Source organism: Nanorana parkeri, unplaced genomic scaffold (genome assembly GCF_000935625.1).
Source record: "Nanorana parkeri isolate BGI_ZX_2015 unplaced genomic scaffold, ASM93562v1 scaffold815, whole genome shotgun sequence".
NCBI lineage: Eukaryota > Metazoa > Chordata > Amphibia > Anura > Dicroglossidae > Nanorana > Nanorana parkeri.
In genome coordinates this window covers 138,640-156,592 of record NW_017307083.1, presented here as the reverse complement: position 1 = coordinate 156,592, position 17,953 = coordinate 138,640, and the positions used below count along the sequence as shown (strand labels likewise).

General features: G+C 40.7%; 1 protein-coding gene across 1 annotated transcript in view; it reads left to right on the top strand.

Moving 5' to 3' along the window:
• The first annotated feature begins 5,951 nt into the window (after positions 1-5,951).
• Positions 5,952-17,953, top strand: part of LOC108794138 (probable glutamate receptor) — a 39,122-nt gene continuing 27,120 nt past the window's right edge. The window contains exons 1-2 of the mRNA XM_018565129.1: positions 5,952-6,030; positions 16,443-16,508. Of these exons, the coding sequence (XP_018420631.1) occupies positions 16,451-16,508 (58 nt within the window). The 5' untranslated portion in view covers positions 5,952-6,030; positions 16,443-16,450. The remainder of the gene's footprint in view (positions 6,031-16,442; positions 16,509-17,953) is intronic.

Genomic DNA, 17,953 nt, shown 5'->3' with positions numbered 1-17,953 from the left:
TCAGGCTTTAGCTTATGTAAAAGCAGTGTGTATAGCAAACGGTACCATCAATTAGCAACATTTTTGGGTGGCCCTTTTAAATCTTTTAAAACATTCTTCAGCTTCAGTTTGGGTTGTTAAACGAAGATAATAACAGAAGCATTGACTGTCCCTTTAAAAAGGCTACTTACATGTTTTAGCAAGCTTCAAGCAGTAATGGAGTATTAAAAGCCTGTTAAAGCCTGCTAGCAGCTTTTTGTTAAGTGGGCATTCCCATATGCTATCCCCAAACTACAGCTGGATAGTACTTCAAAAACGACTTAAGCTTGCTGAAAGCTTTACAAATGCTGTATTCCAGCCTTCTGTACACACTGCTGAAGTTCATTTCAAAGGCAGTATGTACAAGGGTAAAGTCACATGATTTATTTTTATATCAAATATTTTTTTAATGGATAATTTAAAAATTCTTAACTGAGCTATTTTTCAAGACTTTTCAAGTGTGGGATTCGGTGGGAAAAGCCCTGACCTGGTCACATACACAATATTTGGTAGAGCATCCTCTCCAGTAAAAGGGCAATGAGTATAAGGTATAGGATCGCCTTATAGGTAATGGAAATCCTGTTTACTTATGATCTCTCTCTCTCTGTAACAACACCAAATGTTTCCTCCTGCATCTCTCAGGATTTATTGGGAGAGAGCTGACATACAGATTTTACTTGCAGTATCATTAGTAGGTGAAGCCTGGAAATGCAACATTATCAAAGGAATAAAATAGCCTTTAATAAAATCCCGGGTATCTCACAGATCAGCCTTTAGTTCAAAGGTCATCATGTTGCTTACAAGGAATGAATGGAACGTTAGGACCCCATATTACTAAACAGATAGACTATATTTAGATTTTGGCAAATCTGGAAATTTCTTCGTAATGGCCTGTTTGATGCCAATGGCACGAAGGAAACTGCACACATGAGATTACAATAGATATCTAAATAATAAAAAGCCTTTATTGATTTGTAACCGAGAGAGGTGGGAGACTGTATAGATGAAGTTTGGTATCAATGTAGTTAGGTGCTTTATCACATTATCCCCCTAAAAGATGCCTCCCCAGAGAGGACAGGACCTCATCCCTGGAAAACAGGTGATTAAAACACAATCTCCTCCCTCTAAAATCTGCACCGAAGTTACCTATATTTCTTCTTTAATTACGCTGTCTACGCTCATTTATGATGCATTAAAGGCTAAAACACGGCATCTTCCTATTTAGTATTCAGTCAATATATTGAACAGCCATGGAGGAAAAAAAAAGTAAATGACAACAAGAATTATGTTAACTGCCCTGTCAATTAGTAATCACTGTGCTCCATTGATCGTGCATTGAAAAAGTCGCTCTCCTAGCCCAGGTCATATATTCACTTAATGACGTTGTATTGATGAACATGGCCGTTTTGTAAAAAAAAACCTTTATCTCTCTCTTTGTGTATGTAAACCCTATTGAGGAATTTCTACAGCTATCTTTGTTACTCTATAACCTGGCTCTACAGGGGCAGAGATATCATTTATATTAAATCCCCTACTATCCAAACTCCATTTGCAAGGTTTGAAAGCATGATCCTATCTTATGTGTAAAATGACCCTAATACTATCGTTAAAACACTCATTAAGAGGCACCCTAAAAACAGGCAGAATAATAACCTTACGGCGGGCAAGGAGGGAAATCATTGCTGAGTTTAAGAGCCACAGGCGACCCTTGTATTAGACTGTCTCTTGGTGGGTGCCGTAGTTCCTTCCACTGCCCCTCACTACTGGGTCTTGTAGGGGCCAGCAGGAGGAGCCACACCATACAGAGACACAAACTAACTGACCCATCCACAAGTATCAGAGAGCAGCAGGGCCTGTAGCTCTAGGAGAGAGCAATGATTTCCCTCTCCATATGCTGGAAGGGTAAATGTTGAGCCTCAAATTGAGTAGGATAGAGAGAGTCACTTTAAGCAGAATAAGATACAATCAGGCCATAAGACCTTGGACATGGAGCTTCGATAGTAAAGGTTATCGGTTGCCAGATCTCTTCCAGGTCATCACACAGTCCGGGCTCACAGTACACTTCTGCATGGAAAGGTTCTTGCATATCACAAAGTAAGCACCACTGCATGTAGCATGGAGGACCACCAACCAGAGACACTGGCCATGACGTGATAGGCTGAGAGACACCTAGAATTAAGGTTTGTATGCTGCAAACATTTAAAAGGTAATACAGGCAAGGAATAATGGGGGACACCTAAAATGGAGATGAGCTTTATTCATCACTGCATTGCAGACACATTATACGGCATACACATACCTATGCATGTATTCTCAAGCCTACTAAGGTCCCAAACACCCAGCATGCTCTAATATTCAAACTTGACTTCGCTTCCCAAAGTCAATTGCTAACCCATTTCCTTTACTTTTTTATTCTTTCTTTAAGCATGATTACTAGGTTCAGTAGCTATAGGAAAAAAAATAATTTGCTAACACTAGGCTCTTCATGACTACAAGAGCCTACTAATTTGTGTAAATGTCCAATGACAACCAATCAGCTTCTCCCTTTTTTATACTTTTAAAGGAGATAAGAAAAAAAAAAGGTAACATAAGATTGGTTGTTGTGAGCAATGCTGTACTTTTAAACACTTTGAGCCATGAGGTCCTTATGAACAGAATGTACAGTTTCAACTTTGGCAAAGCCTGGGATACATATATCAAGTAACCATAAGGGAACGTTTCCTAGCATATTATAACTGAAACCAGATTTTGAAGGAAATAATGACCCTTCAGAGGAATTTATTTAAAGGGCTCAAACTTCTACAAGACTTAAATCCGTGTTTACTTTATAAAGCTTTATATCAGCTGATACTTCCTTTTTTCCTTTATTTCTGAACCAATCTTTGCTTCTTCTTGGAGACCCAGCAGATAATCTGTGGAAGGGGTGTATACATACCTGGGAGCATAGTCCTTCCTTTTGGTTTTTACAATGAATAGAGGTTGAGCATGCATTTTTTTTATACACTTGATATTCCGCTTAGCACCAATCCCACCCCATTCTTTGTCACTACACTCACTGTCCAATTAAAAGACTAGAAGATTGAGAAGGAAGATAGGAACGAGCAGACCAGTGGCCCACCACCAGGGAAGTGCTACTAAGCAGTAGGTCTTTGGAATATAGACTTATAGTTTTGGGTAGTGGGAAAGGATTAGAACATCTGACAGTTTTTATTGATGTGTGTCCATAAGTGAGGGGAAGGGACAGTTTTCACTAATACATGAGTAGAGTGGAAATCCCTTTAAGGAAAACCTGTTCCACTGACAACATGGAATGGTGGTATTTGGGGAAGATTTCTCATTTCATGTTGTGTCTCTGAAACAGGAAATGAGTAGCAATCTCTCTGATGGGGACAAAGACGTAATTTCTAACCCTTGCCTACTCTACCCAAAGCAAGAAAGATGGTTTTCCTGGAGTTTTGCTATGCGGTCAGGGGAGGCAGGTGCGGTCAGGGGAGGCACCTAGTATTAGGGAGGAAAATGCTGTCAGCTTCAAGTCTGAAGCTGACAGCTTTTTCTCCATTCAGATCGGCTTCTATCAGGTTGCAAAGCAAGGAAAGCCTGCCCGCTGTGTAACCTGTCATGGACGGAGTGCTGCCTGTTAATTATAGGCAGCACTGCTTCCGGCTTTTGACAGGTATTTAGGTTACACAGCAGCGGGCTTCACCACTGCTTGTGTAACCTAACTTTTGAGGCAAGAGCTGTCACAGCCTCTACTCTTTGTTAGAGGCGTGAGCTCTGTGGATGGCTTGGACCAATGGCAAAGCGCCATTGGTCCAAGCTGTCCAATCAAGAAAAGAAAAAAAAACTGAGGCCATCAATCTCAATGCCTCAGCAGTGACGAGCAAGTGTGGGACAGGGAGGCTCCTCCCGGTCTCCTCCCTTCCTCTTTCACACTAGCTTGTGGAACGGGTTGGGGGCGGGGCTTCTGCGGGTGGGACGTGCTGGGGGAGAGACTGGAGAATGCCTCACCCGGAACCAGAGGTACCACACGTCACTGCTATGAGTGAACAGTGAACTATCTGATTAGCATATTCAAGTGACAATACATGTTTTAGACGTATGAATTGCAAATTTTACATACCGTGTTTCCCCCGAAAATAAGACACTGTCTTATATTTTTTTTGGCTCATAAAAAACACACAAGGTCTTATTTTCGGGGTAGGTCTTATTTTCGGGGAAACAGGGTAGTTATAAGAACTTTAGGTTTAGGAAATTCCCATTCCTATACTGTGCTCTTGCTGCCGAAATTATAAAGAGTACCCATAAATTATTAGGTGTTTCCATACCCAAAACATTTTTTTTTTGGATAGAGTGGGAAGGACTAGAAGTCAGACAGAAACAGCGGGAAATATCTCTAACAGTAACACAAACAAAAGTGAAATATTCTTTTTAAGTTAAAGTAATCTTCAACTCTCAAACTGTTTTTCAATAATGAATCCAGTTCCAACACATATACAGTACATCGCCCAGCAAAGTATATCTTTAAATTTTTCCCCAAAGGCTTACAGTCATAGTGTTTCTGAACAGCGCTGACTCTAACTCTCTCAGCTCAGGTTCCCTGAACTTCCTGCCTAGTACAAGACTACAAGGGACAGAGCAGTCTCCAGCAGCTGTCCATCTACTAGCTTAGAGAAGGGAAGGAGGAGGAGGAACAAGGGGAGGAGAGTGTCTTGCTTTGCTGTGCCTGTGTTTTTGTAGAGGAATACACAGCATACTAGCACACACAAGGGTGACTCCATAGGACCCTGCAAGGGAAAGGAGCCAGTGTTTAGGAGACCAACTGATTCTGCAGGAAACTAACATTTTTAAACATTAAGGAGCAGGATCCATTATAAGTGATTTAATCAGCATTTAAAAAGGTTTAAAACCTTTTGACTTTAACATTACTTTAAGTAAGGGAATGCTAGAACTTCTCTCAGCTTTTTATTATTATCTGTTTCATTGTTGCAGATTTTACCTGATTTCCTGTTGGGTAAAATGTTGTGCCTCCCGTCCGCCCCATACCTTTTCCCATTCTTTTTCCCATTCTATCCAAAACAACAACAAAAACGTTTTGAGTATGGATGCATCATTTTAATGGGTAATTCTTTCCAAGCGATTTTTTTGTTTTTTTAAACTCCTTTTATAAAAATGCCAGTTCACTGGTCCACAATAAATCACACAAGTCAAGCTGAAGCCCACCTAAAAGTGGCATATGAGTTTTAGGTGTGGTTACACTTTAAATACAACAGGAGACTTCAATATGGCAGTTTTTGGAAAGTGACCCATATTAGCTAGAAGGACAATATTGGAGCGCTGTTTTGTTTATTTGAAATTATTATATCCCCTCGGCAAAAAAAAAAAAAAAAAATAGTTGTCAAATCATAACGAAACGAACACATCTATTCGTATACAGTAGTTTTTTTTGTGGATTTACTTTAAAAATATTAAAAAGCCTGAAGTTTAATTGGCATGTAAACATTTGGTGGATTCTGCCACATTATATTAATATATTTTATTTAATTTATTAAACAAATATAATCAAAAGCGATCAAAGTGAAGTTGTCCTGTCTAAATGTGTTAAGAAGATTTGACATTTTTATTTTTTGCATTGCTATGTGTGAGGCAAAACTGCTTGTGCTGTAATTGCACAGAGAATTCAGTGCTTTTCAAATTTGATATTTTCTTTACCCTATGAGTTTATGAATGCACCTCCCAACACAGTCTGGTTGTATAATATTGCTCTATATTATTATTCTCCCAAAGGGAGCAAATAATTATCCTCCAGTCAATCACTGTGAACAACAGAAGCAGTAATACTCACATACCAATAAGGGGCCACTAAGCCATAAGGCTTGCATGCTCCTCCTTCCTGAATCCTCAACATCTCCTATTGAACCGAAAGATTTGCAGCTTTTTCTTGAGCAGATCTCTTGCATTGCTGTTCAGGAGTAAGAGACAGAGGAGGCTCAAACACTGCTGGCAAAACAAAATGTAAGTGTGAACATTTTTTATGCATGCATTTATGTTTATTTATAATGTTAATTTTGTTTAAGATTGGAAAAATGTGTAAATTGTGGGTGAAAACATTTATAAAAATACCCATCTATTAATGCCAGTGTTTATCTGACAGAGGCTTAGCTTTTTCATGACGGGAGTAGTTATTAATCAGACAAAGTAGGATGTTATTGCAATATACAGTACATAAAACCTTTGCTTATCTATTTTCTATCTCTATTTAGACAATATTTTTAGCAGAAATATTATTTCCACTCGTTTTGAGGTCACAGTCAAAGTTTTGAGAAGTTAAGTTTACTGTAAGGCGGAATTTTGAATTTGTTGATCAAGATAAAGCAAAGCCCTTATGTAGTATTGAAGGCTTCTACGGTAACCCTGTGAATGTCCATTCAGAAACAGAGCAGGTTAAGGTGGGAAGAAAAAAAAAAAACAAGTGTGCTATTTTTAGTGAATCTTGTACTGATTCAATTACCTAGCAACGCATCAGAAATCTCTGATAGCTCGTATGCCAGAGGTGGGAATTTCGTTTAGATGATTTTAGAAGAACGTTGTAAATCTTGTACATTTGGGAGTGTGTGGAAGTAGCCAATTGCTTTATCCAGATTGCTGCCTGCTCCCGAATACTGGGAAGGGGGGCACCCACATAAATCTACATGACAGATAAAAACAGGTTCTCACATAAGAAATTGAAACGCAACCCTTTTCAGTGCAGATTTCAGGAACATTGCCTTAGCTATTAAACTTCTGTAGGTGATATTTTTTAAATAAACTCTATTATATGTTATTGTCATATGGTTACACTTTACAGCTAACCTTCTTAGGTCTTTTCATATTTTATATTCTTTGTGATGTGGGTGCCTGTATTGACCAAACTGAGCCTTGGAATGTTATTTTTAACCCATATGCATATATTCCTTGTATATACACAATACAATGAACGTCTTTTGATTTCCCCATAGCAACAAGGTATGGCACTGGATTATCTCTAATTCTATAAAAGGAATAGGTTTTTGGAAATAGGAGCTTCTACTGCTGACTTGTTTTTTTAAGGTGCATGTTCCAAGAGTCTCATCCTTTTCTTGTACTTAATCACTAACCTGGAACAAGCATGCAGATAGCGAAGTGTTAGAACATCGGCTGATATGCATATGCTTGTACTGGGTCAACTCTAAAGAGAAGACAATGTTAAACAGGTTGACCTTTTCTATGGTTGTTTAGGATGCACCAATGTCTCCCTAAATAGAAAGACAGGAAACCTTCCAGCGCCCCACTATGTCTCTTGTACCCTGACCAATAGACACAAGCCATGCATGTATGATCAGTTTTTTCCTCAACTTTTCTCAGAGAGCATATTACAATCTAATCCCCGCCATCTGGAAAATATCTGTATGCAATAAAAAGCACAATTAGAGCACTCCTTTTCATCTGCCCTCCCTGGGCCTAAATGGTTGATCCTGGCTCAAGTGTTACAGGGGGCCATCACAGCAGGGCAGGTTTGAGCTGTTGTATAACCATCTTAGCTAGATGAACACATCCCATTCATGTCTCCAGTTCATATAGCTCTACATGGAGTATCAATTACAAGAGACAGTCCACAAGTGAGCAGATACTACTTGGCTGCCTTATTGGAAAGTCCAAATTGCTATGTGGATACAGTGTCATTGAAGTACCTTGTATACAATATTTGATCAAATCAGATTGTATGCAAATAACGAAAAATTTTACATAAACAATTGGTTTTATAAACATATAAGCATTTAGGGCTAGTTCACACCAGCCCCAGTGCATGCCGGCCCTAATGGTTCCAGGATGCACTGGCTCACTCTGTGTTGGGACGGAAGGGGGCGTGGTGGTGCATTGAAGTAAATGACACCATGCCCTCTGGCCACAGTGCGATCACCCGCCCCAGAACACGTGGCACATCAGTGCCTGCGTTCCGGTCTGGTGCAGTCAGAAAAAGTGCTGCATGCACTATTTTTTTTGACCACAATGGACCGGAACGCAGGCAATAATGTGCCACGTGTTCCGGTGCGGCTAATCACACTGCAGCTGGAGTGTGTGGCTGTGGTGCCATTGACTTCAATGCACCACCACGCCCCCTCCCACCCCAAAACAAAGTGAGCCTGCTGGAATTTGATCCCGTGCGTTGCAGCATCAATCGGGCCAGAACGCACTGGGGCTGGTGTGAACTAGCCCTTAAAAAAGTGTAAATAAAATAGATCAAACAAAGGGTTCCTATTCACACATTTTTGCCCATTTCTTTGCCGCTCTGCTGGAAAAAGTTTAATATTTACATGACTCAGTGCAATGATTCCTTCCTTCTCCAACAGCTCAATGCACGGTTCAATCAAATATGGGGCCTTCAGGCAGGAAGAATCTGCTGGAAAAAGTTTAATATTTACATGACTCAGTGCAATGATTCCTTCCTTCTCCAACAGCTCAATGCACGGGTCAATCAAATATGGGGCCTTCAGGCAGGAAGAATCTGCTGTGCTGCTTTTTTTGCTAACCCATAGTGTTTTGGGAATTCTTTTTCATGTTCTAAAAATGTGTTTGAGATATATATATAGATATATATATATCTCAGTGTGTGTGTATATAGATATATATATATATATTTATTTCAGTGAGGTAAATAATTATTTGATCCCCTGCAGATTATGTAAGTTTGCCCACTTAGAAAGAAATGAAAGGTCTATAATTTTTATCATAGGTGTATTTTAAATGATAGAGACAGAATATCAACCAAAAACCAAAAAGAAAACGCAATACAAATGTTATAAATTGAGTTGCCTTTCAGTGAGTAAACTAAGTATTTGATGCCCAAGCAAAACATGACTTAGTACTTGGTGGAGAAACCCTTGATGGATAGCACAGAGGTAAGACATTTCTTGTAGTTGGTTACCAGGTTTCCACACATCTCAGGAGGGATTTTGGTCCACTCTTCTTTACAGATCTTCTCTAAATCCTGGATGCTTCTTGGCTGTCGCTTGGCTGAGCTCGAAGTTTCTTGGCTGAGCTCGAAGTTTCAGCTCCCTCCATACATTTTCTATAGGATTAAGGTCTGGAGACTGTCTAGGCCACTCTATGACCTTAATGTGCTTCTTCTTGAGCCACTGCTTTCTTGCCTTGGCGGTATGTTTTGGGTCATTGTCATGCTGAAAGAACCATCCACGACCCATCTTCAGTGTTCTGGCTGAGAGAAGGCGGTTCTTATCTAAGATTTTACAATGCATTGCCCCGTCCATTGGCCCCTCAATGCTGCAAAGTCGGCCTGTACCTTTAGCAGAGAAACAGCCCTAAAGCATAATGTTTCCACCTCTGTGCTTGTCTGTAGGAATGGTGTTCTTAGGGTCATAGTCAGCATTTTTCTTCCCTCAAACACGGCAAGTCGAGTTAATGTCAAAGAGCTCGATTTTGGTCTCATCTGACTGCAGCACTTTCTCTGAATCCTTCTCTGAATCATTTAGATGTTCATTGGCAAACTTCAGATGGGCCTGTACATGTGCCTTCTTGAGGAAGGGGACCTTGCTGGCGCTGCAGGATCTCAATCCATGGCGGTGTATTGTGTTACCAATGGTTTGTTTGGTGACTGTGGTCCCAACTGCCTTGAGATCATTCACAAGTTCCTCCCATGTAGTTCTGGGCTGATCCCTCACTTTTCTCATGTTCATCCTTACCCCATGAGGTGAAATCTTGCATGGAGCTCCAGACCGAGGGCGATTGATGGTTATTTTGTATTCCTACCATTTGCGAATAATCTCTCCAACAGTTTTCTTTCTCACCAAGCTTCTTGCTGATAGTCTTGTAGCCCATTCCAGCCTTGTGCAGGTCTACAATCTTGTCCCCAACGTCCTTTGACAGCTCTTTGGTCTTGCCCATGGTGGTGAGGTTTGAATGGAAGAAAAAGATTGTGTGGACAGGTGTCCTTTATATACATAACGAGTTGGCATTAGGAGCACCTTCTTAATTTGACAGGACTAATCTGTGTACCACATAGCCAGTCTGTGGGAGCCGGAATTATAGTTGGTTGGTAGGGGATCAAATATTTATTTTACTCAGTGAACTGCAACTCAATTTATAACATTTGTATCATGTGTTTTTTTCTGGATTTTGGTTGACATTCTGTCTCTATTATATAAAATACACCTATGAAAAAATTATAGACCTTTCATTTCTTTGTAAGTGGGCAAACTGTGTGTGTGTATATATATATATATATATATATATATACGTGTGTATATACGTGTGTATATATATACCCTGTTTCCCCTAAAATAAGACATAGCACTATTTTTCAAGATTCCTGTAATATAAGACCTACCCCGAAAATAAGACCTAGTTTGGTGGTAGCATGTGAGCGGAAACTTGAAGAGCAGGAGAGATGGTATCAGCCTGCAGGGACATACTTCACCAACTGCTGTCCCCAAAGTCACTGCTTTATGTAATTGTACTGTAATGTGTACCGGTAAATGGTACTGTACTTTACCGCGCTGTCCACTGTCTGATGTCCCCACTGCTACCACTGCCCCTGATGGCAAAGGAAGCCGGCGCTGTAGAAAGCAAGGCTGCGGCAGCAGATCGAGCAGATCCGCATTAGCTGATACTTCCTCTAAAGCGCCGGTAACTGTGACAGGCGGAGTGATACCAGATAACTTTGGATTGTTGTACATGAATAACTTTAGATTGTTGTACATTTTGTTGCACATAAAATAAAAATAAGACATCCCCTGAAAATAAGACCTAGTGTGTTTTTTTGGGGCAAAAAAAATATAAGACAGTGTCTTATTTTTGGGGAAACACGGTGTATATATATATCTATATGTACAACATTTCGAGAAAAAAAGCAGAAAAAAATAAAAAATACCATTTTAATACACACTTCAAAATGGTTATTTATGTCTCCACTTGCATTCTTAGTGGGTTTTCTATGCTCTGCTCACATGTTGTTTAGGGACTTCTTAGCCTCTCGGTTGAAAAGCCTGTTGTGTACAGAGCTCAGTAGTGCAAACTGAGATTTAAAAAGGGACAGAGGGAGCTATTTATAATGTAGAGTGAATAGAGTGAGACTATCTTCTCTCCAATGGACACTGCAGTGTTTCCTCCATACTGTGCTTTGCTTTTTTGTGACATTCAATAAATGCAGGCTGCAATGTAGAGCCTATGGTGTGTGCCTGAGTGTTCTGTGCATAGTGCTGCAGGGAACACTCCATGATGGAAGGTGAGGTTGGTTGCGTGACTTTGACAGTTGATGTGACCAGACTCTTTCACTTTGTCCCATTTTTTTTTACATGAATGGGGTTTTATTTGCTTTGGAGCTCTGTTCCTGTAGGGATTCCTGTCCATATCCCTTATCTGGAGGTCTAGATCCAGTAGACTGGTGGCACTAAAGCCCACAAATACTCACCTCACCACTTTGAAGTGTATGTATATCCGTCAAAATTTACTTTTTTAGACTGTTAAATATAACCTTCAAAATATTTAGTTGCATCTGTGTAATAAGTGCAACAAAATACTTTTTTAACATGCCAGAAATGGACAATGCTGTCCTCTGCAGTTTGCAGTGTGTGTAGTATTGTTATTAGCAGGGTCTTCCTACCCTACATGCCACCTGAGGCAGTAGTGCGGGGGGAGGAGCTTTTAGTGCTGTCTTGTCCCACCCAGCTCACTGACATTACTGGTTCCCAAACACTCAGCTCCCTGGCAACCAATGATGTCAGTGAGCTGGGCTGCTAGCTGTCAGAGTCACAGGTTGCTAGCTGGTTCGCTGTGGCCTCCCTTCTGCTGCCCCCCTAATGAGATGCTGCATTGAGGCTGCCTCATTATGTGGATGGCCCTGGTTAGCCCTGTGCAGTTCAGTCCTTTGGACTACAGAACACCTTCTGCTGTGTTATGGAGATGGAAATTGTTCAGTGGTCCTAACACACTGCCTCTGCTAGGGTGGCAACACTGCTCCTCCATAGATACAGTAGAATTAATGTTGTCACCCTAGGACAGAAAAGCCTTGTTCACACAATTTGCAGCTTGTAAAGGAGCAGTGTATTTTACAGAGCCTTTGCAAAGCTTTCACAAGTTTCAGTGAAGCCTTTAATGTACCATTCAGCTCCAGTTCTGCAATGTTAAGCACAGATCCGCATGGGAGTGCCAGTTGTCATTTTAAATAAGCTTCTAATAGGCTTGAGTAAGCCTCAGCGCGATGTGTGTTACTGGCAGAATCACCAGGGAAAAATTAAGGAAAGAAAGCTTGAGAACAGAATTGAATGAATCCCTCTACAACCATTTACTGATCAATATACTTTAAATTGTAAGCCCGACCGTTGTGGCACAGTGAGAAACAACTAGCAGAGCGTTGGCTCATCAAGTCTGCTTTTAAATTCCACCTCTGTATTTCTTGCTCCATCTGGTGTCTGAGGGAGTGGGTATAGAATATAGATTTCACCCTTCTACAGCAGACCTGGCCAGACATTGCACGCAATGTGAACATTTTTCACATGCTGATGCTTTGCCAATTCCTGTTCCCCATGTGGATATTTTCAGCCACATTGTTTTTATTAAACATTCATTTTATTTAAAGGTTTTAAGGTTGTAACAGATTCTTTCAGACTATTTTTCCTCTGCGAGTGTCTCCAGGGATCGAAGAGTTATGCAAGCCAAGCCTTTCTTAGCAGCTAGTCTGTCCATCTTGAAAGCAAACAGCGAGGGCTGTGAATCGCATTAGTTAATCAAATATGAAAGCAGATAACTGCCAGATTGTTTAGCAGAACATATGTCTGCTATAAAACAAAGATGAGCTTGTTTGACTGAAGCTCTCTAACCCACCTGGTTCCTTCTCCCTTCCAAATAGTATCTCTCAGATCCCAAAACTAGTGCTGAACTCTAATGCCGGGTGAAATTTTAAAAAACACAGTTTATGATGTTCCAGTGCTTCTAATGATGAGGTATATCTGCACAAATTTGAATTTTAGCTTTAATGCATATCTATTACTCATTGTGATGTCACAGAAAAGGAGACCCTTGCTTTATCATGATGTCATAAAATAGAGGACCCTTGCCTGTTCTGTTTTGGCACAAGTCTTGCTGTCTAAACTGAGTGTGCAGAAATACCTGGCTTGCGATTGTGTCCTCTGTTTCCCCGGGGCTATTTTGCTTGGTGCTCCACTATGTCTGTCTGTTTTCATTCGCTGTCCCGACACTGTTTGTAGCTCCTTGCCCTGGGGTAGAGAGCACCGACAGTACACATGCAAGAAAGGCCTATGCAGAGGCAGGAATGGTTTACAGATCGGGCACTATGATTGGGTGGTGGGGCCTCGTCTCCTGTCAGCGCTCCAGAGGAACCCGTTTGTCACTCTTGACAGCCAGATCACATTCTGTGTAATAAGCACTGAAAGCTAACTGTGAAATGGCTACAGGCAAAAAATGGCATGAGAGGCAAAAAAGAAGAGAACATTTTAAATGTATTGCTCAACTTCAGTTGTACTAAATGATTTTACATTTTTCTTTTTTTTTCATGGAGCACCAAGCTACTCTTTGCTCCCATCCAGCTATCTATGGTCAATGGAAATTAATAGGTGCACATACCTGGGGGTAATTAGACACTTTAGCCACTACATACCATCCAACATTCTTATATTAAGGGACTATAAAAACACAAATTATACAAGCACACCTGTGGTTCTTGTACAACACACAATTACTACTAGTCAGCAAAGAGGACATGTATAATCCATATAATATTAAAGTGACACTAAACTTAGGAGTTAAATCCCCAAAATATATTCAAGTATCTTAACTAATAACTAAAATGTAATGTCGGCACCAATTCAGAGATGATTTGAAGATCTACAACTGAGTGATACACAAATAAGATACATTTTTGTTATTAGTTAGAGTACTTGTATGTATTTTTAAGATGTAACTCCTGAGTTTAGTGTCACTTTAAAAAAAACATAGATTTGCAAATATATGTGGAAGATACATGATGTGTCATGGCAACTTTGTATTGCACAGTCCTATTTCAATATGCAACATTACTGGTAATGGACAAATAAATCAGGGTAGGTTTTACCAGAGGCAAAACCCATTCCTTCTTTAGGACATACACACGAGAAACCCAGACAAAAGGCAGCTGAAGATGTCTCATGTGAATGTAATCGGAAGAATTGGAGCCACTAGATTTATTTAAAACTAGCATTGTTGGTGCATAATGGGAGGGCTCATTCACAGGACAAAATTTCCCAGTCCCTGCTTTAATGGCTAGCAGAGTTCAGAGCTAGGGAATTTTGTATTGGTTTGTTTGTGTGCTGACCATGTTGGGTTGAAACCGATTGAGGGGCAGATATTTTTCTGTTCATATCAGACACACATATGTTATTTGGAGGAAGCTGGAGAATGAAACCAGGCATATGATCCCCTGTATTATATATATGTATAATTCGGTCTCTAAAGAAGAGATCTTTGTGACTTTGTTCCCAGTTTTATCATTTGGTTATAACTTTTCCTGGTGGATTTTTTATGAACTTTACATTTCCAATTGGACAGCTGGAAGACTGACTCCTTTTGCAGCAAGAGAGGGACTGGTGCTTCATGAAGGATACTTAGAAACTTATGGTTTCTTGTATGAACTAACCTTGACACAGCAGAACACAATTGCATCATATGCACAGGATGTACAGTGCCTATAAACAAGCATGAGCTTTTAAACCATTCTTGATTTAGACTTGAACTTCACTCTTTGATGTATAACATTCAATTCAATATTAAGCAATTATAACGTTGATGCCACGCATGGATGGAGAAGACAAGCATACCTGTTTTGTCTCCAATTATACTCATTAATTTTACCCAACCCCTTGAAAGTTCTGGCACCCCGCATACTTCAGAGTTGTACAGTAATTGTTCAATAGATGCTCTCTCTGTAATTACACTTGTCCCAGGACATTCTGAAGACCTTCATCTACTCAGGTTGTCTAGACATCATTAATTCCATTATGTCAACTCAATATGATTCTGTTTGGATTTCTCTTCATTATGCTACCACGCCGATAAGCAACCTCAATTGTTTAATTACAAAAGCCTATATCAACACTTACTGCCTTTCTGTTTACACCATTGCCCTGTAGACAATATACTGAGAAATTGGTTTCTAAATATCAGTCCCGATCTGGTTAACAATTCAGAGCTGTATTGATGGCACTGCAGTGAAATGGCTATGGTTCTGCCATTTCTGGTGGTGCAACCAAAGCTCAGAGCGTGCACTGGAGGTGGGATTCTACAATGATTAGCACCGCTCTACTTATGGAACCTGTAAACCAGCATAGCACTTCCATATGTCTTGTGTGTTGGGTGTCTTTAAGAGCAAACCTCCTCCCACAGTCCTGTTACTTCATTACGTTACCAATCTAAGCTTCTGTAGAAATTACTCCCTATGGCCCACTTTTGTCAGCAGGACAGCTATATCATGTGACCAAGTTTTAGAAGAGGATTGCATGGTACTAAAGAGGGCAGAAATCTTGCCATGTGTATACCTGTTTAATGACAACTGGCTGAGGCGATTTCCATGAGTTTGAAGAAATTTACTCCCTACTCTTGTTGTGTCTATTAGGCAGAACGTGAAGTGAGGTCTCCCCAATGGGACACCGAATGCTCCACTTTATAAAAATGCATTTCAAGTCAACAATCCCATTATTCTTCATATGGCCGGTTCACATCTGTGTACTGCAGTTTTTAGTGCGTTTTTGTGTGCCTTGCCCATGCAGAAGAAAGTGACATAGTCTCTGAAAAGGGAATTCCCCTGCCCCCTTTTACTTGTCTTAGCTGTGCTCTCTTGCAGCTCCTTGCATCTCTGCCAGTCAGTGATACTACCACATTCAAGGTATGGAGGAGCATGTGGCCTGCTACCCTATGACATTTCCGGGCCTTGCAGGCAATAGCTAGGCCCAAACACTGTCACATGGAAAATGACATCACTGCACCCCTGGTTGCTGACACAGCTATTCTCAGTACTGGCTACAGAGGAGCAAGGAGCTGCAAGGGTGAGCAGGTAAAGTGAGTATAAGGGGTCAGTTGATGCCCTTTCAAGACACCCTATCACCATGTCCTGTGCAGGCAAGGTGACATTGTCTCTTTTAAAGAGAAGCTATAAGGGCCACTGACACCTATGCATTGGTGTTAGTAAGTGCGCTGAAATGGGTTCCAAAAGCTTTTCATCCAATCCTTTGTGTAATCCAGCCTTTGTAGTGACTATCTAATATGGGAAATGCTAATTACTAGATGTGTAAGATAAAAATAAGATATACCTAGTAACCAGAGTTAAATATATCCTTGGAAACAGAATTAAATAGCCTTAAATGTACATGTAATGCAGGTATCTTTTTTTTTATCCTTCACAGAAGCAGCCATGGAGAAAGCCCTAATGCTGCTTCTTGCAGTTACTCTCCTCTCCCTGGGTCAAACAGGTCAGTATAATGATTTGTTCATTAAATAAAACTTTATCTGTATTTTTTTATTAATATTTCTGCAAAAGCTTCACCTAACATCACATGAACCCATTTTCAGTTCTGACAAAGATGGATTCTGTATCACAATACATGGTATGAAGGAGTACAAACAATATTATGGGATAAAGGGGATATGATTGGAAATGTTGCTAAATATAGAAACTAGGGATGCACTGATACCAATACTAGTATCGGTATCAGTGCCGATACAGAATATTTGGGCGAGTACTCGCCTAAATGCTCTCAATGCCTAACCTGATACCCGAACTTCCGGTATCAGGAAGCCAGGCAGTGAGTCATTACATGCTGCCCGGGTTCCTGTTTTGCCGGGAAGCCAGCTCCATGCTTCCTCGTCACTAGGGAGCATGTAGTCGGCTTCCCGGCCAATCAGGAAGCCGGGGGTAGTTTATGACTCGCCCCCCGGTTTTCTGATTGGCCGGGAAGCTGACTCCATGCTTCCTTATCACCAGACCAATCAGGAAGCCGGGCGGTGAGTCATTACCCGCCCCTGGGCTTCCGCATTGGCCGGAAAGCCGGCTCCATGCTTGCTCGTCACCTGGTGACGAGGTAACATGGAGCCAGCTTCCCGGCCAATCAGGAAGCCCGGCGCCATATAAGAATTTGCTGGCCTGTTTCCTGATTGTTCGGGAAGCTGGCCAATCTGGAAGTCTGGTGGCAAGTCATTACATGCCCCCCGGCATCCTGATTGGACAGAAAGCTAGCTCCATGCTTCCTCATCACCTGGTGATGAGGGAGCATAGAGACGGCTACCCAGCTAATCAGGAAGCCGGGCAGCGAGTCATTACACAACACCCTGCTTCCTTTATGGGACTTCCAGTATCAGTGAGTACCAAAAAAAAATCGGTACTTGATACCAAAAAACGGTGTCGGTGCATCCCTAATAGAAACAAATCTATACTACATTTTAAATGCCAGACTGAAAGTACTGTACATATGAATGTGACTGTTATGCTTTTATGTAGCACACTATAAAAATAAGAGTCACTTTCATCAGTAGATATTCTAGTCATATTTAGTTGAGCTCAATTATTGTATGTCTTTTGATCTCTAATATGTTAGTTTCATTTTCTTGCCTCTGGTGGCAATGCTTTGCAAGTTGATCTAGCCTAAGCAGTGTTGCCGCAAGTGTGCATGTGCTCCAATTCTCTCTACCAAAGCACCGCATTCATGCATGGTATGCTCTGCTCTATGCATCTCCTGCATGCCCACATCTCAGGCAGGAAAGCCTGATATATTAGAGCAATGCGTAACAAATAATAATGGTAATATATTCATTGCCATTTCTGTTGATACAGGAGTCGATGAAAGGCCCTTTTATTAGCAATACATATGTACCTGGTATGCTCTAAATATTCATCTGCCTTGTAATGTGTATATATATA